Below are 26044 nucleotides of genomic sequence, written 5' to 3'. Positions count from 1 at the left end.
GTTTCTCTTAAAATGTAAACTTCCCTATGAAAGGTGAACTTCTACTGGGTTTTCAGGGCTTTTCCCGTGTTTGCTGTTTCTTAAAAATAATCAGCTCAAGAAAGCCTTCTGCCAAAGAGGCATATCTTAGGGGGGCGTATTCTGCCCCCCTGCACTTTCCCTTTCAGGGCAGGTCTGTGCTCGTTCATCACGTTACCTTGGAATCCCCTGAACAGCTGGCTCAGAAAAGCAGAAGCAGAAGCAGAATCGCCTGGAAAGTGCTTCAAGCTCAAGGCCCAAGACGGTTTCGTTGCTGCTTTTTACTTGAAGGTGTGCACACATATACAGACACGCGCGCGCATCACGTAGGGATTTAAGGCATGACACGTCTCACCCCCAGCCGGCCTACAAGCTGTCCCAGGTTGGCTGGGCGCGCTGGGCAAGTGGGCCGGCGCCCGGGAGCTGTGCTCAGCCCCCTGCCAGCCTGTTGGACAGGCGGCTCCCATCCTGCTGGAACACTGCCGAGTGCAAAGCGGTTCAAGACGCGCCTCAGTGACAGGAGACAGGGGTTATGCTGACAGCTAGAGATTCTACCACGGCGACATTAAGCTTTATAAACTTTCACTCAAGAAATGCATGCAAAAGCAACGGTTTTTGTGGAACCTGAGAAACTGATGTTAGAATTTTATCTGGAATAGTAAAGGTCCAGAAATAGCCAGAAAAATTTGCACAAGAGAACAAAGAGACAGGGAAGGAGCTCTTAAGGATATCGAGAAACATAACAAACGAGAAGCGAGACCACCTTGGGAAGGGGGGCACCATGCACTAACCATCACGAACTGCTTCTGATCTTCCAATCAACAGGAAAAGGGCTCAAGAGAATCAGTAATGAGGGCAATTAAAAAATGTGGGATTTAAAAAAATGTAAAGCACTTTCTAGCATTAAGTTATTGTTATTTTTAACTTAGCTTTGGCTGACAAAACATACAAGATGATGGCCTTTAACCACTTCTAGTTGCAGGAGGGCTGTGGGATAAATCATAACAAAAGTTAGTGAAGTATTTTCTGAAGTAAGGAAAAGGCTGACATCTCCAATCAAAGGTGAATTAATGATTTCTGTCAATATTAATTCTGCAAGTAGAAAATTCTCTCCTAGCCCTTCTTTCAAAAGATATTCATTACTTACTGCAGAATTGAGCCATTTGAAGTCTTCTGAGACTGAAAGGCAGTCTTGATGCTTAAGAATTTAGCAAGTTTTCCCACTCAAGCTCTTAGTCAGCAACAATCATGATGGCCTGGAATGCTGTCGGCTGGCTTTGACTGAAAAATCAGGAGCTTGGCAATCTGTTAGTTATCCACACTTACTCGGGCCCCAAAGAGGGTGGAGTTCAGAGAAGCGAGAAAAGGCTTATTGGTAATGTTTCTAGTTCAACCAGTTAACAAAAAACAGAGATGAACTGAAAATCAGAAATCTTTATTTGACTTAATTTATTTGAAAAAGATATACATAATTAAACTGGGCAATCATATGACCAAGCAATTTAATTCTACCAATAAAGAGCAAGAAATAATTATTGTTTAGAAAAGTTATCAGTGAGCATAGCCAACCAATTTTCAGGGGGGGAAAAAGACTAAAGTGAATTTCAGGAGGAAGAACTTCACTCTAAACATTTGTGTTTATAAATTATCAGAATACACAGAAGCAATGCAGAGGCTATGCAACAGGCAGCTGGGCCAGGAGCCCACATTAAAGAGATAAGGAACACAAAGGTGGAGAAATATTGCAGTGATACAGAAATAGATATTTAAAAAACTAATTATCATCAAAGACCATATTTTTACCAAAGAATAAGCATTCCAAAGAAGCACTATTTGGTCAATACAAAAACCAGTAAGAAAGTATTTTTAAAGTGCACATTCCCTGAAAAATTCATTTTTATATGTACTATACATATTCACATACAGAGACGATCATTTTTAAAAGTCTGTGACAATCTATCTGACCTTGCAACAAGCCCCAGACACAATTTCTAGCAGTTTGTGAGGGTGGCTATGAAATGATTATCATTGAGAACATTTCAATGTAATCTGCACTTTCACTTGATGTTTTTCAGTCCCTAAGTCGGTAACTTTTGGGTAGCCAATGGCATGCTGGTGGTATGAGAACATAATAAAAAATGTTGGGGTTTTCCAACATGTTCTATTTTAAGTACAGTTCTGATTATTAGACATTATACCACTCTCACAGGGGTTCTTGTTACAAGGACACCACAGGAGAAACGCATTACTAAGGTATCGGCAATACTAAATGAATGGTGTTCAGCGACAGGGATGTTCAGGTTGGAAGATGTCTATCATAGCAGGCGTTAAACTATACTGCAAATCAGTGTGTATTTGTATATAGTAAAAAAATTTTAAGTATACTCATATAGACTATAAAAGTGGAAGTTACACTTCTCACGTAGCTCTTTGGGTAACCAAAATTATTTATTTATTTTTTTAAATGAAATACTTTTAAAAAAGAACTAATCTGTAATTCTAAAGTAAGACTTTAAAATACGATAATTTTTTTTTTTTTTTTTTTTACAAAAGGAGGAAATAAAGTAAAAAAGGTTTCAAGTAAAGAAACATGAAGGAGGTTGGTAGTACAGTAAGACTGTCCTACTTTGGGCACATCACGAGAAGGCAGGGTTCTTTGGAAAGATGATGCTGGGGAAAGAAAGGCAGCAGGAAATGAGCAGATGTGAGGTGGGTTGACTCCTCCAGGAAGCCCCAGGCGGGAGCCTTCCCGAGCTGAGCAGGGCTGCTGAGGACAGGACACTGTGGCCATCACTCATTCATAGAGTCACCGGGAGTCAGAGCGGACTCAAGAGCGAGCAACACGCACGTAAGATCCAGCATCTTCTCAGCACACGGGCTGACCTGCTTTCAGCACGGCCCTGAAGCCTGTACTGCTTTACACCAGCAGTGGCAGAAAGGAAAGTGTGGGGGGAAAGTCTGCGCCCATAGCTGTATTGGCCAATTATAAAAAATATAAACAAGAATCGTAAAAAGTTTAACTAATTAATTTGATTAGGTTACCATTAGCGGGAAGGGATCATTTCAAAGGCTTGAGCAGGAGGGTGAACGGTTCCCTGGAGAGTATGTAAGGGAGCTATCAGTGATAACAGGGTAGCACCGAAGAAAATCAGAGTTAGTATCTTTCGTTTTGAACGTTGCATAAGGAATGCAAGTTATCTACATTTCTACTTGAATCCTACAGAAATGAGGAAATAAAATGATCTTCAGCTAAACTGCATTGGCATTTTTATAGCACCCTCCAGTGAATCAATGTTTTGGCCCCACAAGAATATACCCTGTGCATAAGCTCCCTATTTTTAAGAGCCTCAGCTACCTGTGTGATGACTCAGACAGAAGGCAGATGAAGCAAACTCAGCTTACTTATAAGAACTTCTGTCCCCAGTCCTAGTAAAATGCTTAGTGGGAAAGAGGTTGAAACACATCAAGTTAAATGCTATCCTGTGGCCTTTTTTGGGTGCTGTCTGTGAACTGAACTTTTCTATGCCTTTTCTGGTCCCACTGATGCCTGATTTTAGTGGGTCCTGATACCCGCCGCGAAGGAAAACACTTTATAAACCATAACAACAGCTACCCTGTCTTCTCATTCGCGCGAAAAAGACGTGCTCACACCCGCAGACTCCCTGGGCGGTGGGTCTCCCGCCCCATCTAAGGTCAGACGCTACACAATCCGAATGTTCCAACGATCACTGGCGGGCCCACGCCTCCTACAGCAATGGCTTCCAAGGTTTTCAGTTTTGCTTTTTTCTAAACTGCAATTCACAATAGGAAATACGATTTTATATTGTGACCCAGTACACACAGTATAGAGTATTTAACTGAAACAATATTTCAGGAAACAATGTTCGGTCTTGATACTGCACTGCTCTTATTTTCTTTTCTATCCCATTTTTAAAATATACTAGGTCTTGAACTGTTAAACTGATTTCATGGACTACTAATGGATTCAGACTTACAGTTTGAAGCACAGTCTTTTAACCAGATAGAAATAGAATACTATTTATAGGATATTTCCATAGATACATACATATTCATGGAGATAATATTACTGCTACTTCCATTAGAAAAAAAGAGAAACAATTATAATAGAAAAAGTTAAGAAAATTTTCTTACTTGAGGCCACAGGATAGTTGGAATGGACTAGGACTGTGGGGGAGAGAGGGACAGGGAGGGACTGCATGCAGCTGGTAATGATTATTTAGGGACCAGAAAATAACTCAGTTGTGCTAAACTTAGGATGAGAAAAACCCCACAGTCTTGCTGACGCTCAGGAAGCAGCAACTGATACACACACTGAAATGGGGGAGCCTTTGGAGAAGGGCACATGTTCTTCGGTTCGGAGAGTATTTTGCAAAGGTGAGGAAATCACAAGCTTCTTTTTATACCAGAAATCCAAGTTGCTGTTACTAATGACCATAGCTTTCTGGAGGAGAGCTGGCAAGAAACAGACACACTGCCTTGGGTTTCGCACAACACTCATGAGCCAGAATATATAGCTAACAAGTAATACAAAGAAAGAAATGACGTAATACTCAGGACCTCGTTCCATAGCAACTACCAAACAAGCTTAAAGTTCTCAAACGGAAAGCCATTAAATGTAGTAAAACAGAATTCAGGGCAGACTGCTTTCAAATTAAGAAGATTACGGCCTCGATAATATTTAAGAAGAAAGAACACAGAATCGAACACATAATTGCAAAGTGTTCAAAACCCTAAAAAGACTGATGCGTCTGATCTACTGTCTCGAAGACAATCTTCTAAGACAACTGAAAAACTACTGCTCTTGACATTCTGGGTCTTTCTACTTAAGAAACAGAAGAAGTGGCAAGAGGTATTGACAGGTAGATGAATGGTAGAGAAAAAATAAGAATAGACATTTCTAGGTTCTTATTGGTGAGGGAAGAGGAAGGAGAGGCACAGGAGCTCTGCCTGCGTAGCAGTTAAAACACCCACTGCTGCTGGCTCCAGGGGACACCAGAACAATCTCTCTGCCATCCTTCAGGCTTTTGCCCTTTGCCAGGGGACACCCACGGAGTCACGGGCCTGTATTTTTTTCTGAGAATAAAATGAAACTGGAGTAGGTAATGAGGTCCTTAACGGCCAATGGTACTGAATGGGACTCCAGTAAAGCAACATTTTGGACAAGGGCGCCCTGCTGAGTTGTCTGTCTACCTCTGCTTCTAGGTTTCACTCCAATGCAGGTAACGCTGGAAGTGCTCAGCAACAGAGAAAATGTGTTCCTCTGAGCAAAGGTCACGAAGGGAGCACACAGGATCATGTGATTTGGAATCTGTCTTCTTTCGATTCAATTTATGTTCAGCAAAAAAACACAACATTTTGGGGGAAACGACTGACAATAAACAATGTGTTTTTATAATCAAAGGACAATCAATAGTATTGAGTAGCAGGATTTGGTCAGGAAGAAACATAATTACAGTCTGGCATGCTGTTTATTTTAGCTTTTACAACAAAGCAAGGGTTTGAGGAACCCTTTCACAACTATTTATTATACAGTCTCCAATCCCAAAAAGAGTTTGTAACAATTTCATGGCACATACAACATGCATCAAATACTCTGTATTATTTAATACCTAAGACACTGCTTCATTCCCTTCACGGTTCTCAGTCATACACTCGTCTCCTTTCACTTGAGAAAGCCCATGAATATTAAGGTTTCTGAACAAAAAACCAAGGAAAAAAACCCATGGTCTTATTTTTACTAATGATTTCTGTTCTGATGCACTTTACATTTAATAGAATGATTCTCATTTGAATAACTGTAGAAAAAGCAAACTGGAAATTCTCAATCTGTTACCAACAGGACAGGCTACTGGGTTAGACTTCGGGGTAGAGACACTGGCTGTGAGAGGCGCTCTCTGCTCTGAAGCATAACTCCTATTGAAGAAGGTGGAGGTTTTGTTTATTTCATATTACCAGTGAGTGGAAAGTTGGTATTGCTAAGGCTTCAGGAATTTCCCTTTAAAGTTGGCAATCTATTAAAAACATGAGCTGGTTAAGCCAAGTAGATGCCATGGAGACGGCCTGAGGAGCTATTGCTAAGGCTTCAGAGTTCTGAGACGGGCTCTCTCCTTTGGGGTACAAACACTCACTCTTCAAGCCTTTCTTACGATGAGGCTTGAAAGGGTATTGTTCAATCTCTATTATATTATATATAAAAAGATTGTTTTTTATATTCATGCTGTGCATTTGAAGTATAGTTCAAACCTATCCTTTATAAAAATAAGGAAAATAATATCAAAATATTTCTGTAAAAAAGAACTTCATGTTTCTAAAGAAATCACCACTAAAATTCTCTTGATACCACAGAGGCAATGTTTGATTTGACCACTGATTGATCACTCCCATCACTTATTCAGGGAGTTGGAAGTGAGCACGAGAGAAGTTCAAAGTGTAAACTAGGAACATTAAACCTCGCTCCATATGAAAGCTAAACATGGGCAATATCTCCACCACTGCAGAAATCACCTGGAGCAAATATTTAAGATTTATAAAAGAAACGTTTCTCTTTTAAAATCATTAGAATTTTAACCCGATGCATGATTCAAGTTAGAAAACCAGATGGAGCCCCAAAGAGTTGAAATATTTTAATCAATAGCTGTTTTACCTGATTCTAACTGATACATATATACATATATTTGCACTTGAAATTACTTCTGTACTATTCTTCCCCAACGGGTTCTGGAAGGTCCGAGGTGGAAGCTGCGACGATTAATCACTGTGTCTTCCGGCAGTGCTCCCTCCATCAGAGGCTCGGGGAAGGTTCTCTGGCTTCTTCTAGCTTTGTGAGGATCCACTGTTGTGAGGAAATAAACCAATATTTGCTTACATCTATGGACTTGCAATGAAACTCAAAATGCAATGAATGGAAATGTAGACGTAGGCCTTCCAGTTTAGTCAGGTGCCCAATCACAGGCAACCATCCAATTCATCCTGGTAACAGATCACTCACTCACTTAAATGGCCCAGGCGGTCAGGTCAGTGGTACTGAGTTTTATCTAACAGTGAGAATGATGTTTTTCTAAGGTCACTGAACTTGAATGTTCACCTTCAGAATAAGAAAATTAAAATGAACCATCCTGAGAGGAAGGGTAATTTGGCAGCTGGACTGAATATTATATATAAATTCAGTGTGAAAATTACCTACACAAAATTCCTTCCAATCTATGCCAATTCTATATCACAAACCTTCATGACTCCATATACAGGGTTCTACTGACTGGGTAGGAATAATTATATATTCTACAGTGGGTAGGAGTAGCATAGCAACATTCATGAGCATTTTAGGTATTCTCATAATATAGTATTTTCTATTTTGAAAAGATCTGAAGTCACAAACATAAAATGCAAATCTTTCTATCAATAATGTCTATTGTCATTGGGCTTGTGTGACAGATAAAAGCCTTAGAGGTGACCCTGGGGTTATCCCATTGTGAAACACGTGGGCTGAGATATCTGTGCTTCTTTAGCTTAAGCAGCAGCTAGGGGAACAGCTCTAGGGGAAGGAGAGAGAGAATAGAGCTCAGTAGCCCTCTCTGGGTGCTTCTGGCAGAGCAAGAGGATTAAGAACAAACCTTCTGGGATAAAATAACATTGTATGGAGATTACATGGAAGGTTTATTACAGAGAAGCTGAAATAGGCTGCGGTGTCCTTCAGCAGCACAAAAGGAGATGGCCTGAAAGTCACGCTATTATCTTGCTCCAGGCTGCCCCCTGCTCCAGGCAACAAGCGTGCTGAGGCTCTAGTCACTTCCTTCCTTTTTCTTTGCAACTTGTCTCCCTTTCAGTTCTCTGCTCTTAGGATGCCAGTGTTGCCTTATAGCACGACATCTGGGTAGAACATCGCACAGATGTGGGCAATGGTCCGAGGTTCCTGGTTTGGGGTCCACATGTGACAAGTGAACTGGTAAGTAGTCATATCCAGCGAGGACAGATACAGCATGAAGGCGGGAGGCCCAGGGAGTCAGTAAAAGAGCCTTGTGTTCTTATGACAAGTTTTATGACACAGCGAGTACAATTCAGCATCAGAAGCAGCGTCCTAGCTGTGATTAACCGGGTAATCAGTTGTAACTCTTCCCTTTCTTGACAGCACACATCACTGTAGCTGCCATAACCTCTAAAGTATGCATAGTGCTTTTCAGTTCACATCATTCATATTTTAAGGCAACTGAGGTTAAATGACTTCCCCAAGGTCCTATGGTCAAGAAGGAACAGAATCTATATTCAAACCCAGATTTTTCTTACTATAGGCTTGGCTCCTTCCCTTATGTGCCAGCCTATAGTAACTTTTTAAAAATCACCAGAGCTACACAGCAGAGAAGTCTACAATGTGAGGCCATCCTTTCCCTGCTAGAGATGATAGGTTAACATTAGAATGAAATAGTTTTTGTCTGACTTTTTAAAAAAGCATTTAAAATCAGATGGAGCCATTTGATATGAAAAACAATCTAATGTGTTGAATTCAATCTAATGAAAAGTAGTTTCGGGGAAATATTATCTAGTTACATATATTAAAACTGTCAAAGCACAAGAACATAATTAAAAACAAACAAAACTTGTCTACCTTAAAAAACAGTCCAACTTTCAAGACTCTGAAAAGCAAAGCTGTATCTGTTGATGTGAAAGATTCATTATATTTACCTTAGCATCCTCTGGGGTCTTGAAGTTAATTATTTTTCCAAACTCTTTGGCATGGAATACAGACTTCACCCGTTCCTATAAACAGAATAAGTGACTTCATTAAAATGAAAATCCAGTTGTAGAAATATGATAAAGAAGTGGCGGATATCGGTGCTTAAATCGTCCATTTTACACAAATCATACACCTTAAAAAAGCCAAGGATGAGAAACCAAGAAGAACCAAATACAAATGGAAAAGAAAAAAAAAGACTGAACACTAACACATCTGTTATCACTAAATCTAAGTTAAAAAACTTTAGGTGAGATTTCCTAGCTAAAGCCATAAAGGGTTTACACAGGGGACAGGAAGGAGGTAAACTTGGGAGAAGTGCCACTGCTTTTCCCTCCAAAAAACTGCTCAGGCAGTTCTTGATATCCGGCCATGGAATGATGGTCTCAGCTCAAAAATACGCACATGTGTGCACATACATACACACACACACACGTGTTTATGGGGCTGATACACACACATACATCTATATATAAAACTTCTAACATTTTAAACCACTGAACAAGAACGTAGCTTCAGGATCAAAGAAATCAGGGTGGGCCCTGTCTTCCACTTTTGATACTTCTTCAGTGTCCTGTTCAGTGTTTGTGGGGAGAACTGTCTAAAGTGGATACCAAACAGAGAGACAACAGGAAGGCTGAATTCCTGAGGAGGAGGGCGGTGTTCACTGCTGTTGACTATGGGCAGGGTTGCAGAAGCAGCAACGTGGAGGGTTTTACTAGTCTAACAATCCCTGTGATTGCAATATCCATGCAAAAACAGGCTCCAGGAGAAATCAGATTCTTGAATTTTTTATGAAGGATGGCTGCTAATACAATGTCTCAAGAATAGGTAGAAGGGGAAGAAATCAAGGAGATAAGAAGTGTATCCTTGGAGAGAGAAAAAATATGAAGAAAAAAAAAGGCAGGAAAGCAGTACAGGCTAGACCAGAAGCTAACAGCCACTATCCCTTATTTCACAGGTTGGGCACAGGGCCTTTCATTTTCTGATTGAATTAGAGAAATTCTCAATGGGAAAAGTTGCTCCAACATCCCCAGGAACTGATATCCAGCCCTCTCCCCATGTCTCTGGACTGAGTGTTAAGGTTGGAGGAATGCTACTCACTGGTTAGCACGGGTCTGTGGCAGTTTTATTCTGGAGGCCAGCCCAGAAGACACCTACCTGCTGTCTGTCTGCCTGCGTCCAATGTCTCTTACTCCAGTGACAACTTTGTGCTCTCCTCTGGGTAACTATTTCTCACCTTCTCTCACTCCAATACTTCAGATAGAGCTGACCCTTCCTTCTTGGTAGCACCACGGTGACCCCTGCCCCCCAGACCAAAGAGATTGATTCAGGGATAAGCAAGTGACCAAAGGTGGCCCAGTGAGCAACTTTCATTCTGCTGAGCCACCAGGATGTAAACCTGGGACTCCTGCTGGCCATCCTGTCACCAAAGGACAGCCTGCTTGAGAATGAAGCCAACACTGGAGAAAGCAGAACCTGGAGATGGGGGGGGGGAGGTGAAATGGAGAAGGGAGGAGAGGAAGGGGGGAGGGGAATAATTGCTGATGACATCATTTGAGCATACCTAAGTTACAAGATGTGGACTTACAGACTTTTCAGTTACATGAGTCAATTAAATCCTTCATAGATAACAAAGAAAAAACATACTTGGGTTAAGTCTCAATATTTCCTAATACAGTCAGTGCCCAAGTGGCCCTACACATAGGTATCTGGTCAAATACCTTGAGGCCAAATACATTATCTTTTATCACATATACCTACTGTATTGCTGTACCTGGAATACCCAGTGCAATCTGCAATCGCTACAACTAAGGTTGGACAGTGAGTCCCTACTGATTCACCAAATGACTAGAACTTCACTGTATTTTGTATCAACATCCAAGTAGCATGCACTGTGCTAGCTGCTGGTAATCAAAACAGAGAACCTGTCTCTGCCTTCAAGATTATACCTGAGCTGGGAAGATAAGAGCATCTATACAAAGAGAAGGAACTACCAACTGTCAGCTGTTATTTTCAAGTGTCCTGTTGTGAGATTTTCCAGGAAAAACATTCCATAGGGCGCTGCTAGAGATTCTGAGGTATACAAGAGGCTTTCTCATTTAGCCCCGCGACAGCAGTGAGGTCAGGTTCTCTTACTGAATATAAAATAAGGACCCGGGAATGCGGCTGTTGAGGTAAAAGCACATAAAGGAGCATATTTTTTCTTGGCCTCCCTCTTTTTTCTTTAAACCTGCGTAAGACAGCAGGTATAAAGGCAAATGATAGGAAGATAAAGCAACATCTATAAAAGAGAGGAAACTTACAAAAGTAAAGTTTTTCAACGTGTTCTTTTCAGTGGCCAGTTAAAAAAAAATCTATTCAACGTACCTTTGCTTCAATGCGCAATCTTCTCCCATGAACAATGAATGGCTCTTTGGTAAATTCATCAAAATTGTACTGCCACTCACATGTAAGCTGTCCAAATGTTCCTTTTGTTACAAACAATACACCACTGCCAAAAAAAAAAAAAAAAAAATCCAGGCACTTATATCCAACAATATAATAATATCAGGAACACATTCTTTGCAAGAGCACACAGAACATTCACCAAGACTATATTCTGGGTCATAAAAACCTTAATGAATGTAAAAGAACTGAAATCTTACAAAGTCTGTTCTCAGATCATAATAAAATTAAGTTAGAAACCAACAATAGAAAAATAATATTTTTAAATGCTTGAGAATTAGCATACGTCTAAATAATCCACAGGTCAAAGAATCTCAAAAGAAATTAGAAAACATTCTGGACTGAATGAAAATGAAAATAGACCATAACCAAATTTATGGGCTGCAGCTTAAGCAATGTTAGTGGGAAATTTTTAGCACAACATACTTATATTAGAAAAAATAAAGTAGATGTAAAGTCAAATATATAAGGTACTTTACAAGAAATAAGAAAAAATTGCAGAACCTATTACTGACCAGTATTTTGGGAAACTTTTGTGCCATTAATACTTTAGAATAAATGCTTTCATTACTAAGGCTCCACATAATATGTATACCAACCTACAACAGAAACAGGCTTTTAAAATTAATTCTTGTTTTCCCCCATTTTGAGGGGAAAATAACACGATGCAAATACACTCTATAATAATTCTATTTAATTCTCCCTTCAAAGGCCTTTCTTCCCCAATTCTTCCTTCTGGTTGAGACATCAACTGTAGGTACAACAGAGGTTTTTTTAAGATATATGTTAAGGAATTGAGTTAAAGAAAAGGCAGGCTCCTGGCTGGATGGAAGAGAAAACTAATGAGGACTTACAGGCCTCTCCTCAGTCTTCTGCCTCTGATCCGCTTTCACCAGCCCTGGATCACAGGGGCTGTGGAACAAACCCACTGGTCCCCTAGTACGTCTCAAGCACGTGGACATTCAAAGTCAGGCTAATCTTATAGCAGGTACCTAGAATCCCTCTCCTGATTCAAAGACGCTTTTATGCTCAAATATGAAACTTGGGAAGAAAGGAAATCCTGAGAATATTACTTTCCAATCAATTGCAACTAACTCCCTTCCTTTACTCTGTCAAGATTTATGTGACCTCATTGAAAAAGTTCTATATCAGAAAGAAGGTAATTTTTTAAATGTTGCAAGATTTGTAAACTAATACATTGCAGCTGACTCTTGTTTAACACTGATGCATCCCTATGCAGTGGCAATGAGGGAGAGAAAGGGTTAATAAAAACAGGATTGAAAATTGCTGTGAACAAAGTAACTGCTGAAGTATTGCTTTAGAAACAATTCCGATGAAAATTACAGGAAGAGGACCAGAGTTAGCAGAGTTAACAACTGCTTCACTTCGTGAGTGGCTGTCAGTTAACCCCTTATCAAATTACATCAGAGAAAGAAACTTACCTTTTGGTTATCATTAACATATCTGTTTTATTGATCATGACATGGGTGAAATATTTGCATTTTGCAAATCTTCCATTTTCCATGACCTAAAAAAAATGAGAGAGAAAATCAGTAATTATTCCAATTGTAATGTAAGTAATCCCTTATGATCTTCTAAAGCTATTTCTCAATGGGGTTAAGTCATTAACATATTTACATAGTAAATACATCATCAGAAAACTGAATGTTCACAAAGTAATTGCTGCTTCCTTTTTAAAAGCACCTATCTGCACTGCTTTACTCAAGATTATTCAATTGCAAGCTATACCAATCTAATGCTGGATTTTTATAAGATATTGTTTCTACCTTACCGAATCTACATTGAGGCAGTAAGTTTACTATTAAACCATCATATTCATTTTATCTTGGGAAATATATCAGTATTTGATCACATCTGTACAAAAACACATGTAAACACATTAAACATGTATTACATAAATTACTATTAGCCTCTTCCCTGGAATTTCCATACTTGCCTTACAACTATGCTTTTCTTTGTCAATCTCACAACTCATTCAAAAATAAGGAACAAAGTATTTCTGGACAAAGAGGGAACCCCAGGACCTAATTAACCTACACAGTGGCCTTTAAGTATATTTTCAAGAATACACTTGAAACACTGTCTATCCACAACATTGTCAGCAATCCTCTGTCCCAGGATATATAAAGATAACTATATAAACAAGAGACTTAATCATTTTTAATTCTGCTTCTAAACACCACTATTTTCTCTGAGGATGAAGTTACTTTGGCTATTTAAAATATATAATAGGCCAGACTACTATTTTTTAAAGACTAGCAATGTAATTGTGACTAAGAACCCTCAAAAAGAGGTATGTTGAGAATTTGGCCGAAATGTTAGATCTCTTGAAGAAATCCCAAAATATATAAAGACTTTAGAAAATTATGTTCCATGAAGCCATCTCTCTCTCTATATATAATTATTTAGCCTAGAAGAAAGGTAATGAGTGACTTCTTAATAATCTTGGTAGAGAAGCTGGATAGAATAGTCTTCATTTCTATTGGAGACAAGTTAAAACAACAAAAAAACAACGCCAACAGCAGGGGGAGTCGTACAAATTAATTGCATGGGAGAATTTTCTAACTTCGAAGATTATAATATTGAGGAAAGAGAATCTTTACTATTTCCTGCAGTAGGTAGGACAAGTAAACACAAATTTCTTGAATTATAAATGAAAAAGGGACATAACCACAGAGTTAGAAGAAATAAGAATTATTAGATAGCAAATTATGTAAATAAATTTGAAAACAGCTCGGTGTTGGTAGACTTTATATACAGACATATCATAGAAGGAATACAGATTCCAGAAACTGACCAAAATGCACATAGGACTTTATAAAATCCTATATATACAAATATAGGAATTTATGAAATCAAAACAGCATTTCAAATTCCTGAACAAAAGCGTGTATTATCCAAAGCTGGTGTTTCAGGCAGCCAGCTGGCTAAAATCCCTACCTCTCTCTATACCAAATTAATTCCACGTGGATCACTTACTTAAGTATGTAAATACTACTACAGGGGTACTAAAAAGTAACATTTTAATAATCTTAAAGTGGGAAAGGCTTAAATATAGAATACAAAGTCCATAAAATTTAATGTAAAAAATTTCCTAAATACATGAAAATTAAATACTATTAAATGGCAAAATAATAAGCAAATAAACAGAAATAAAATAACACAAAAACCAAAGAATGTCTGGGAAACGTTTGTCAATACAGAGTTACAGAGCTAATTTCATAACAGGGAATTCTAGGAATATGAATAAACCAATATAAAAAAATGAGTAATAGGAGAATGTCTAAAATTTATGAACAGGTAGTTCAGCAAAACACAAACAAAATCTGACCCATAAATATATGAGAAAATCTTCAAGTTAATTCAAAATCAAGAAAATGCAAATCAATTAAATGTACCCTTTGAGTCTACAATTCCACTGCCAGGATTTATCTTATGTAAAAGTATCTCAAGACATACATATAAAAATCTTCATGATAATATTGCGTTAAAAGCAAAAAATGTAAATTAATAAGGGACTATTTGAGTAAATTATAGTACAGCCATATAATGGGACAGGAGAAAGAAAAAGGTAGGCATGTATACAGACACAGAAAAATACGTTCTCTTGTGAAATTACTGAGAATGAATGGGGGAAACACATAAATGTATACTCACTTATATATGCACAGAAAATTTCTGGAGGGTTGGTAGTAACACACCAATCTGCTCATTGCACTTATCTCTGGGAGGTGGAAGTGAAGCTTTATTTTCAACTTTACATTCTTTTGTTTCAGTTTTGTGGTATTTGAAAAGAAGTTAGCTTAAAAGTACTTACTTTTTGTTTTCTACGGCCAAGTTTTAAAATCAAGACTACAAATGATCTCCAGAATATCAACTGCTACTGGAGTCAAGAGTCCCTATACCCCATTAATAGATCAAAACCTTTAAATAACTTAAAAGCTATGGTTGAACTCTAACCTCAGTATCCAGCTTCTGTTTCAACATTGTTAAGTTTGGGCATTGCAGTTGAGCCTGTCTCTCATCGCTTTCCACTCTTCAGACCCAACTTAAATAAAATTTATCCTGTGCATATAAGCAATTAAACCAATTTCAATAGTCAGAATAGCATCTAGTATAAATAAAAGCTAAAGAAAAACACACACCAAAAAAGTCACTCATGTAATGTTTTTTGGAGTTCATAAAAAAAACATTAGCTACTACACTTGAAAAATGAATGGACATTGTAATCCAGTCTACTCTGAAAGATAAAACGAACTATACTCTGTTATCAGAATGAATAAACAGGGTGTTCCCCTCCAAAAATGTATACATACTGTAAGAGCTTATAGCTCAATTTTGCAAATGAAATATATTTTAATAAACACTGCCTTTATAATTATTCAAAGTATGTGTATATATTTTGGGGGGACACCTTATATTTGAATAAATGTCAAAGATAACTCCTTATACAGGAAAATTTTGCTGGTCAGTCTCCATTACAAATGTGAATATGGAAGAACAGCACTATAAGCAGAAGCTAAAACTTGGGAACTAGATCGATCCCAGAGAAGCCTGGGAGAGATGGGAGAGAACGTGATACATCAGCCATCAGCTCCCGCCCTGCTGCAGAGTCTACAAACACCGGGCTTTGGTAACAATCTCCTGACTAAGTTCCTCGCATACGGAGCTTTGTACTGCTTAGAATGTCATTATATATTATTTTATGGGAAACAAAACAATAGAATTTTCCACCTGAAGGAATGTTATTGTACATCCAAACCAGTCTCTTACTTTTACCCCTGCAGAAATCGAGGATTGTGGTTTTGTTTTCATATATCTTTATTGATTTCAGAGGGAGAAGGGGAGAGAGACAGAAACATCAGCGATGAGAGAGTCGTCAGTGATCGGCTGCCTCCTGCACGCCCCCCGACCGGGAATCGAGCGGCAGTCTCCTGGATCCTAGGCTGAGGCCCAACCCGAGCCACGCCGGCCAGGCCAGGTGAGAGCTTTATCCATCTAATCTTCACAACAACCTTGTGCAGTTCAGTTACATTACAGTTAACTGACTTGCTCGGGGTCATACTGTCAGTTGCAAAAGTGGGCTCAGAAAAGTGGTTTATTTCTAATTCCAGTGCTTTTCCCTATACCATGAAGTCTCCTCTTATGTCAGTCATATGTTTCCCACAGTATCCACAAAATACCTTCAGTATTCCTGGATGCTGGATTTGCTGAGGCAGTCTGCTAAAGCAGCTCAGGCTGGCTGTTTTTGTTTGTTTGAGGTTAAAAGAATCCAAATAGTTCAGTGTTAATATGCTACCTTTCTTCATCCCAAACACATGTTACGTATGAATGTCTCTACTAAAACAATTTGTGATGCCCTTTAAAATAAATGAACTAGCAAAACCAGGGCTAGGAATCACTATGTAGAGCCTTTGCATAAAGACCAAGATTTGGCTGAACTATCAAATGATTTGACTGAAGTATTTAGTACTAGCCAGTACTTTAGATATGTTAGCCTCATTTAACATGCTGTAATGTTAAAGAAAAAACAACCTTTTATTTATAAAAAGTATATATGAATTACCTATCATTGTTTAAGAATGTTCTTAAAAAAATAAACAGAGAAACACAAAGGTAAATGCATTCATTACATATAGCTGCCAGAATCGGTAGATAACAATGAAAATGTATGGTTGATGCTAAAAGAGTCCCTTTTGCATTAGAAAAGATGAGTATGCGAACCTTAGTTTATTAGATATAAGTAAATCCAAACCAAACTGATCACAAACTTAGAAACACACAGAAAGTAGAAACCTGAAAGACAGTGGTGTCAGGGTTACCCTCGGCTAATATCTGTATTTCCTGTCAAATATGTCCCAATACCTTAGAAGCAGGACACAAGCTAGAAACTACCGTGCAGAAAACATAGCTAACTCTCAAATCATACAAATGCTATGAGGTAACAGGGTTCTGTAACAAAAATATTTCTGGGGGGGGGGGAAGTAAAATATGAATAGCTACATATTAGGAACAAATCACTAACACGAAAGGCATGAAACCCCCCAAATTATCCAGTTGTCCCTCGGTATCCACAAGGGATTAGCTCTGGGGCTCCCCACCCCCACACACATCAATACCAAAATCTGGCAATGCTCAAATCCCTTAGTTGGGCCTCCATATCTGTGGGTTCCACATCCTCAGATTCAATTTGATATGTGGTCAGTGGAACGAGCAGATATGAAGGGCTCACTCTAAAGTGCTAATATTAGTGGGAAATATATTTAATAAAATTGGATAAAGAAGAACACATAGTTTTGCTAAAAACAAAAACAAAATTTGATTACTATTTAAATTTTTTAAAGGTCATGGGAGCTAGAAGAAAAATGAAATTCATCTAGATGAAAGATAAAGAATGCTATCAAGCAAGAAAAACTGCTAGACAACAAATAAATGGTTTTATAGATTGGCTAATTTGAATATTTAGGAGATGATGGAAAAAGGGAAAAGGTTTAGGAACAGATTATACCAAAAAATTAAACTTATTAAAAACAACAAAATTTATATGCATATATGCATAACCCATGGACATAGACAATAGTGTGGTAAAGGACTAGGTTAGGGGGTAGAAAAGGTCAATGGGGAGGGGGAAGGGACATCTGTAATACTTTCAATAATAAAGATAAATTTAAAAAAATAAAAACAACAAAGTTCAGGCAAGTAATTGTAAATTAAAATAGTAAATGCTACCATTTCTTAATTATTTAAAAAGGAGATAATTTGTTCAAAACAATTTTATCTTTAGAGGAAAACGTAATCAATAAGTATATCTTCCTTAGAATTATGTTATTAAAGATTATGGATAAAAAATGATTTACAAATTCACTTCAAATGTGAAAGACTTTGAGGGCCACGGCCAGGAAAAACAGGCATTCAACCAAGCTTCGTGATCAACTATAGTAGACATTCATTACCTCAAAGCTCTATGACTTCATATATATAATAGAATAAATGTAAAAAGGAGTGAAAAAGTTATATTTAGCTTACTCCATGAGGCAAGTTGGTTAAGAAAACAAACAAACAAATCTCATTGGCTGTCATCAAATCTGAAGAGGAATCAGCCCTTAATTAATCCCCCACACCTTTGTCTCTTCCCATGCTAATGAGCTATTTCATTTGTCAACCAAACTATAAATTATGCTGACAGCTTAGACAGTGTAGGAAAGCTGAGCACAACTCTGTGACATCAAATCAAATCAAATAACTATTCCTTAAGAAATGTGAACTGTCATCAACTGGTTCAACTAAAACAGTCTGGAGAAAGGGCAGAATTATGTTCATGACATAATTATGTACATTGACAACTACAAACCATTAAATCACCTACCTAGCACATTATACGAAAAGGGCCAAAAAGACAGGTTAGAAATAATAAGTGAAGTTACAAGAGTCTCTGTAATGAACCTCTATGAGCAACATTTATGACCCATGATACTACATATACTTGAAAACAACAACATTTCTCATAAAATACTATAGAATTCAGAGCAGTCCAAATAACTAAGGTTTTATTGCTTCTATTGCTCACCAATTAGTGTGTGAAAATTGTCCTGGTATTTTACCTATTCTATTAATCTTGAAAGGAGAAAGAAGGATGAGATGATGCTTTATCTTGGTGGAGAGGAGACAGTGAGGAATAACAATTATACAGCGATGACCAAGAATTAGCATCTGACCAAGAATTAGCATCGACTGCTACTCATCTGGAATTAGACACTGTGTTACTATTCATACACATTACTTCACTTGTTCTAATTCAGCACCACCACCAAGGCACCTTTATCTCAACATCAAGGGACTGTTAAGTACTATAATTATCTCTATTTTATAGTCTGGAAACTGAGGTCAGATAAGCATAACAGAAGATTATAATGCTAATAACAGGAAAGGTTGGAACTGAACTCAAGTTTACGTGGTTCCAGAATCCAGGCCCTGAGCCACAGGGTATTGCTGCATCTCAGATAATTTTATTCTCAAGATGTGCACAGAAGAACTGTATATATTCCAGTAGATGCAGTGGGATTCCATTGTTTCAGATGACAAAAAAAAACACACCTTTTTCACAGGATATTTGGCCAATAAAAAAAATACTTTTCATACTTAAACTAAAGTCTAACAACACTATGGTAGTATTGCTAGAAAAAAATCTCAATTAGCAGTTCTAACCTCAACTTATGCTGAAAATCTCTGTACTGTCCAAAGCAAGCAGGGAAAGTCGTAAGGCAGAGCTCTAACACATCAGCAGCAAAGTCATGGGTTGAGTCCCACGTTACAATTTAGCACCTTTAGCTAAATAAAGGCTAAAGAGCTTCAAAACTAATACTTACTGCAGAGTTTTAGCTCTATTTGCACATCCTCAGTATGAAGAAAGCAAGACTCAAGTTGAATCTACTTGAACTTAACATTTCAGGATTTCTTTTAAAGTTAAATGTACCAACTTTTAATTTTAATAGTACTTATCTTTCCTTAATATATTGAAGAAATGCAATGATGACAAACTTTTGAAAAAGACCAGATAGTTTCAGTCCAGTTACTGGATTAAAAAAGAGAATTAAAAAATTCATTTTATACTTGAGACAGACAGAAAACTGGAACCGCCCATAAGTGGAACTATTGCCTCTGGAAAAAGACATAATTTCAAAGTCTCATTCAAAAAGTATTTTAATGTAACACTGGAAGGTTCTAAGTGGGGTGAATTACTCTACTGGTCCAAAATAAAGTTTGTGGGATTTAGTACTAAATATTCAAAAGTGTGGGCCTTCGAAAATGCTGTGCCAAAGACTCTCCAAGAGATTTCTGCTAAACTAATAAATGAGGTCTGAGAATTGCGTCCAAGTTGGACAGGCAGTCTCCATTTCCATGTGCTCTGCTGTACCAGAGACGCTAAGAACCTGAATGTGCCTGCGTAACAGAATTGGGCTCTCCTCAGTGTTCTCCTCCCATTCAGAAGTAGGCTTCTGGGGAGGAAGGGTTCCAGAATGAAGAGTGAAACCAATAAGCCTTGATCTCCTAATTCTTGTGCACTTACTCAAAATTTCAGATGAAGCCAGGAAGGTAATCTGGTGATCTGACTGCCTACGGGAAGCCCTTTTTTCCAGATCAGTTGTAATTCTCCTCCCGAGTAAAGGGAAAGGCCGCGTCAGCTGAAGGCAGTTACGGTCCAACTGCTATTAAGGCAGTGTCTGAAGCTAATTATAAACCTCTGTCATTTCTGAAAGAAAAGAAATATACAACAAACACAAACAGCCTCCCTTCTATAACAACTTACATCATGACAACTATGATATCTTTGTAAGAGATGTAAAAGGCTTAAAGACAGCACAGATAAAGTTTAAAAATATCTGAAATGGTTGAGAATATACTACCCCCATGGGAAAACCCGGTTGTCAATACTCATACACAATGAAAGAACACAACGGTCCTGTGTACACACACACACACACACACACACACACACTCTCTTAAGGGGTAGAGTATTTTTTTTAAAAGCAGAGTCAAAAGGTAGAACTATGTCCAATCAAAAAAGAAAAATACAAAAAAGCTTCCACATCAGCTATAAAAATAAAGGTTTGCTGGCTATTTATGTATTCCAGAAATAAAAACCAGGCTTTCCATATTAGAGATGATTCTATAAATGGGTCACTTTTAAAACCTTTATAAGTTAATAAATGTTTATAAAAATTTACAGTAATAAGTATATAACAGACATATATTTGGATCATAATCACATGAATAAATAATTTAAAAATGAAATGTCATCAATGGTGAGGATACAGGATAACTTTTTTCTTTTCTGAACATATATTTCTGAACATATTATATTAGAAAATAATCTACTTTAATTTTTGAAAATTTTTGATGTCTCCTGTAAAATACTAAAATTATAGATTGAGAATATTAGCTAACTGATTCATAAGAGCAATTTAGCTTTATCATGGAAGTAACGGTCTCTAAATTTTTAATTTAACAGAAACCCCAAGTTGTATTGAACATACTCAGGATATTTTTGCAGACATGTAGTTAACAGGTTATTGATAAATGATAATTTATGGTAGAAAAATGATAATTTATGGTAGGAAAACAGTAAGAAGAATATACTTAGCTAAATCTCTGACTCTGTGTTTTTAAATACAAATAATGATTATAATATTTTGAATGCTCAAATATTTAAGCATCTCTAAGATCCAGAGGAATGGCACAATGCAATTTAGATGTCTGTTACCATTTCACTGCTTAGAATATGTATATGCAATGAAGAAGGTTACATTAAAAAACAATTTTATGAAATTATTAAATATTTATTTTAAAACTGATATTTGGAGGTATACTGTTGCTATATATATGGGTGGATATGAAATAACTGCTAAATAAATTTATCACACTAATTGAGAATTATGGAAATGAAAATTGTCTACCACCTTAAAACAAAACAAACCATAAACACCTTTATATGATAATCGTGTTATCCTAATTACCTCCTTGACACAGATCTATTTGAAATCATGTATTTTATTTTTCTTTATTATTCAAGACTTTCTGTAATGTTCTGTGTAGTGCTGCTTACACTTACTGTACCTCATAAACTCAAACATATGTCCACTGAAATTAAAGATTAACGAGCTAAATATTTTTAATTGATCTCCATGTATCCCAAAGGTGCAGGGGTAGAATAATAAATAAAAATGATATTCTTTTATATATGCATCCCTATATTCATTGCAGCATTATTTACAATAGTTAAGATATGGAAGGAACTCAAGTCCATCAATAGACAAATGGATACATATATACAATGAACAATTACTTGGCTATAAAAAGAATGAAATCTTACCATTTGCAACAGTATAGATGAACCTATAGGGTATTATGCTAAGTAAAATAAGTCAGTCAGAGAAAGGCAAATACTATATGATTTCACTTATATGTGGAATCTAAAGAATGAAATAAACAAACAAAATAGAAACAGACTCATAAAGAGAACAGAGCGATGGCTGCCAAAGGGGTGGGGGTTGGGAGGCTGGGTGAAAAAGGTGAAGGGATTGAGAAGTACAAATTGCAGTTAAAAAACAGCCACAGGGATGTAAAGTACAGCATAGAAAATATAGTCAATATTATAGTAACTATGATGGTGCCAGGTGGGTACTGGAAATATCGAAGGGAACACTTTGTGAAGTGTATGATTGCCTAACCGTTACACTGTACGCCAGAAACTAATACAAAATAATACTGAATGTAAACTGTAATTGACAAATGAAATTAAACTGACATTCTTTCCATATACTCATCATAAGTATTACTTGATCTAAATGAATAACTGAGTATCTTATTTTGACCCCATAGGACCTTTAAGATTTTTAGACTATTATAATCAATTATAAAAACTTGTAAGTAAATATATAAAATGAAAAACAGAGGCTTGAAGGGGCAGTAGAAAAAGGCATTCAAATAACATTTGGGATGGCTGTTCCTAGTCTCCTTCCCACCAATACAGGAAAGTATAATGCAAAATTTCACCACAGGGCTCAGCTCAGACAAACTGAGCTGCCGCAGCCACCGCCCCAGTGTGCACGGCCTTCAGGTGTAGCCACAGCAGCCCCCATACCCGCCATGCTGACACTGATGTCCTAGTCACAGAGCAACAGGGGCTCCTTTTGTAAATTTTAACAACACGACTTTAAAATCACTCAACATTGCATCGATGATAGGTGTTTTGAGCTATTTCAAAAAGTAAAATTTGTAAAATTCTGATTTTAAATATAGGAACAAATAGAAATTTATTCTGACTTCCTTTTCTAGAAGGAATATTGAAAGTTGGCAATACTGTTCTGGACTTACATTTGTTTTATCTATGTGCAATGTGAGCACTAATGAATTTTATTTACAGGCTCATTTTATACACTTATCCATGGGGACAGGTATCCACAATTTCAGGTAAATTCTTCTTCCTGTCAGTTTTCAGTGTCACTCAAGTGTGAAGCAGACACAAACAAAACAAAGAAGAAGCGATCATTCCCTTAGAAAAGAGAGAACCCTGCTCCTTTTCTACATGTAAGCCATGATCACATAGAAATTTGAAATATAAAGTTAAAGGACATGGAAAGGAATGGTATTACATATTCTTTCAAACATAGCTTTCTCTCTAGACTTTCTTATTAGATGGCTTCTTCCATTTTAAAGTTCTAATTATTTACAGAGCCACTAATAAACAAACAAAAGACATGTTCATCTCATTAAAGCCCCAAAGTTGAGCTCTTTCCTATACATTTGATAAGGAATAAGATGATATTTTTGTCCAGGCCCTATTTCATCATCAATAAAATACTGGTGTAAAACAAAAAAACTCATTTTCTATATATTTGATAAGGAGCAAAAGAGATTTTTTGTCCAGGTTCTAAATCTCCATCAAGAACACATTGGTGTAAAACAATAAAGCTAGCCTTAGTCTTAAACATTTCCCCAACAAAAGAAATATAATTTTTTTTTTTAAGAAACTGGAAAAATAATACCTGTGGTCAAAGAAGCTTAGGAAGATTTCTCTGTGATAGGTAAACAGAAAGAACAAAGGCAATTACACTATCAGAGAACATATTTCACTTCTAAGGGCTAAAAACACCTTGCTGACTGGCTATTTCAAGCCAGAACTTGCCCGTGCGGCCAGCTACTTTGGTCAGCAAGGTGTTTAGAATTACTTAATGTAAATGCATCACGAGTTATTTCAAGACTGGTCAGCAACGTTCATTCGGACATGTAAATATATGTACACTCGTGACCAGTCAGCAATGATGAATCCTTAAGACCACAAGAACAAAGTTGCTAGGATATTGTTTTAAATATTTTTATTGTTCAAGACATTTTAAATAAATGTAATCCTACTTCCAATTTTCTTTTCATTAAAATGGTAAGTCACTGCCGAAATATCCAGAACTTTTTCCAGATAAATTCTTAAGGATGTTTTACAAAACCTGTACCATAGAATTAAGTGTGACACACCAACCACAGGAAACTCCCCTTTAGAAAGGCCTTGCACCTAGCAAAGTTGGGAAGAATGCAATAAAGACCTTCCTCAGGCATACATGATACATAACAATAGGCTGTATTCTCTATAGCTCCTAGTAGAACCAGCAGGCTTTGATTTTGAACAGGGGTGACAGAGCAGTGGGGGATGACAAATACAAATTGTCTCTGATACCAGTAGTGACTATTTTAATGGACACTGTTTTCATTTATTCACTTATTCCAAAAAAGGTAAGGAAATTACTTTGATGAGAATAATAATTAAATTCTTTGTCATTCACATATTTCTTAGTCCTAGTACACATGACCTTGGTTTCTATTTAATTTGAACGAAAGCTAGGGAGGTCGTAATTTCAAAAGAGCTGATAATTTTCAGCTTCCTTTTCTGCAAGCTCAATATTAAAAATTTTAAGTAGTCATTTTCTAAGAAATGGAAAACAGTGATTTACAGAAATAAAATCCTGATAAGCTTAAGAATCAGGAGAAATTCAGGCATCATAGGCTTAATCAAGCCAAAAGTTGAACAATTAAGGTAATTTTTTACTGTAATCTAATGTAAGTCCATTATGAACAAAGTGCTTGATATAACCCAAAAGCACTGCAGTCATAAGGGATGAAACATTATACTACTAATAGTCATCCACTTTTTATAGTTTTTTAAATAATACATCTGATATATTAGGGAAACAAGACAAGACAGTTTCACTAAGTTGACATTACAAAAAAAAAAAGCCAAATCCTTCAACACAAAACATTAAACATGTGCTTATAAAGACATAGATAACATTTTCCCAATATTATCAAGTAAAATTATGCTTACTATAAACATTCTTCTATGTCCTGAATTTGTATCATTTTATAATAGGGATATATAGTATATAGATATGTAAATTAATAAGTAAATATAATGACTATAAAACCAACTTTGTTCATTGTTTCACTATATATATAATATGTACAAAATGAAATAAAGTAAATCAAAGAACACTTTTTTCATTCTGACTAAATCATCGCTTCCATGACAAATCATAAATGTTCCTTATAATAGTAGTCCAAACTATATGATTTTGGAACAGAACAACAAATTCGTATTGCTTCAAGTTACATAAGTTTATTATTTAAAAATTTTTGACAAAAATACTTTTAAAATGCTAAATATAAAATATTGACCATTAGTATTCTTCCTTTCCCTTCCTTCCTTTCTTTCTTTCTTTCTTCCTTTCTTTCTTTCCTCTTCCTTTATTTCTTTTTTTTCACAGTGGCATTACATTACAGCCCAAAACATGTACAAAGAACATTAAAAATGGCCTTTTGCTAACAAATAGATACTTCAAAATAAGATAAAGCTAGTTAACATTAACAAAAAATTTAAGTCTAACTAAATCTTAAAGACAAACTATTACAAAACTACAAAATATACACAAGCAAATTCTATAATACATAGTATGCCCTACTTTAGATGTATAATACATTTTTCTGTGATTAAATAATGCAATTATTTTGCATTTTGAAATTGTGTAGAAAAACATTTTTAAAAGAAAAAGTACTTTAACTCACTAAAAATGAGCATATGGGTGTTATGGTAGCAGTCATGCAAAACATGTTAATGAAACATTTCAAATAAAATGACAAAGGACATATTAACTTTAACATCTGAGATCTGACTAGTAATCATCGTCATCATCATCATCATCATTTCTACTGCTACTGTGAGTCATAATCCATTCCCTGTAGGCCTGAATTTTCTGTGAGCATGGT

At 36.6% G+C, this 26044-nt stretch overlaps 1 protein-coding gene across 3 annotated transcripts in view; it reads right to left on the bottom strand.

Annotated features, from left to right (window-relative positions):
• Positions 1 to 1450: 1450 nt before the first annotated feature.
• Positions 1451 to 26044, bottom strand: part of VPS13A (vacuolar protein sorting 13 homolog A) — a 163136-nt gene continuing 138542 nt past the window's right edge. The window contains exons 69-72 of one of the 3 annotated variants that reach the window (XM_087822709.1): positions 12655 to 12740; positions 11135 to 11258; positions 8716 to 8790; positions 1451 to 6871 (exon numbers count right to left, since the gene is read on the bottom strand). In XM_087822709.1, coding sequence (XP_087678835.1) covers positions 6821 to 6871; positions 8716 to 8790; positions 11135 to 11258; positions 12655 to 12740 — 336 coding nt within the window. In that variant the 3' untranslated portion in view covers positions 1451 to 6820. Of the gene's footprint in view, positions 6872 to 8338; positions 8791 to 11134; positions 11259 to 12654; positions 12741 to 22891; positions 26032 to 26044 lie in introns of those variants that run through there. The other 2 variants (XM_087822708.1, XM_087822710.1) reach the window with 2 other exon arrangements.

The sequence above is a fragment of the Miniopterus natalensis genome, chromosome 12 (genome assembly GCF_054644295.1).
Source record: "Miniopterus natalensis isolate mMinNat1 chromosome 12, mMinNat1.hap1, whole genome shotgun sequence".
Classification (NCBI taxonomy): domain Eukaryota; kingdom Metazoa; phylum Chordata; class Mammalia; order Chiroptera; family Miniopteridae; genus Miniopterus; species Miniopterus natalensis.
The sequence above is the reverse complement of the archived record's forward strand: the minus strand, read 5'-3'. Positions and strand labels throughout refer to the sequence as shown.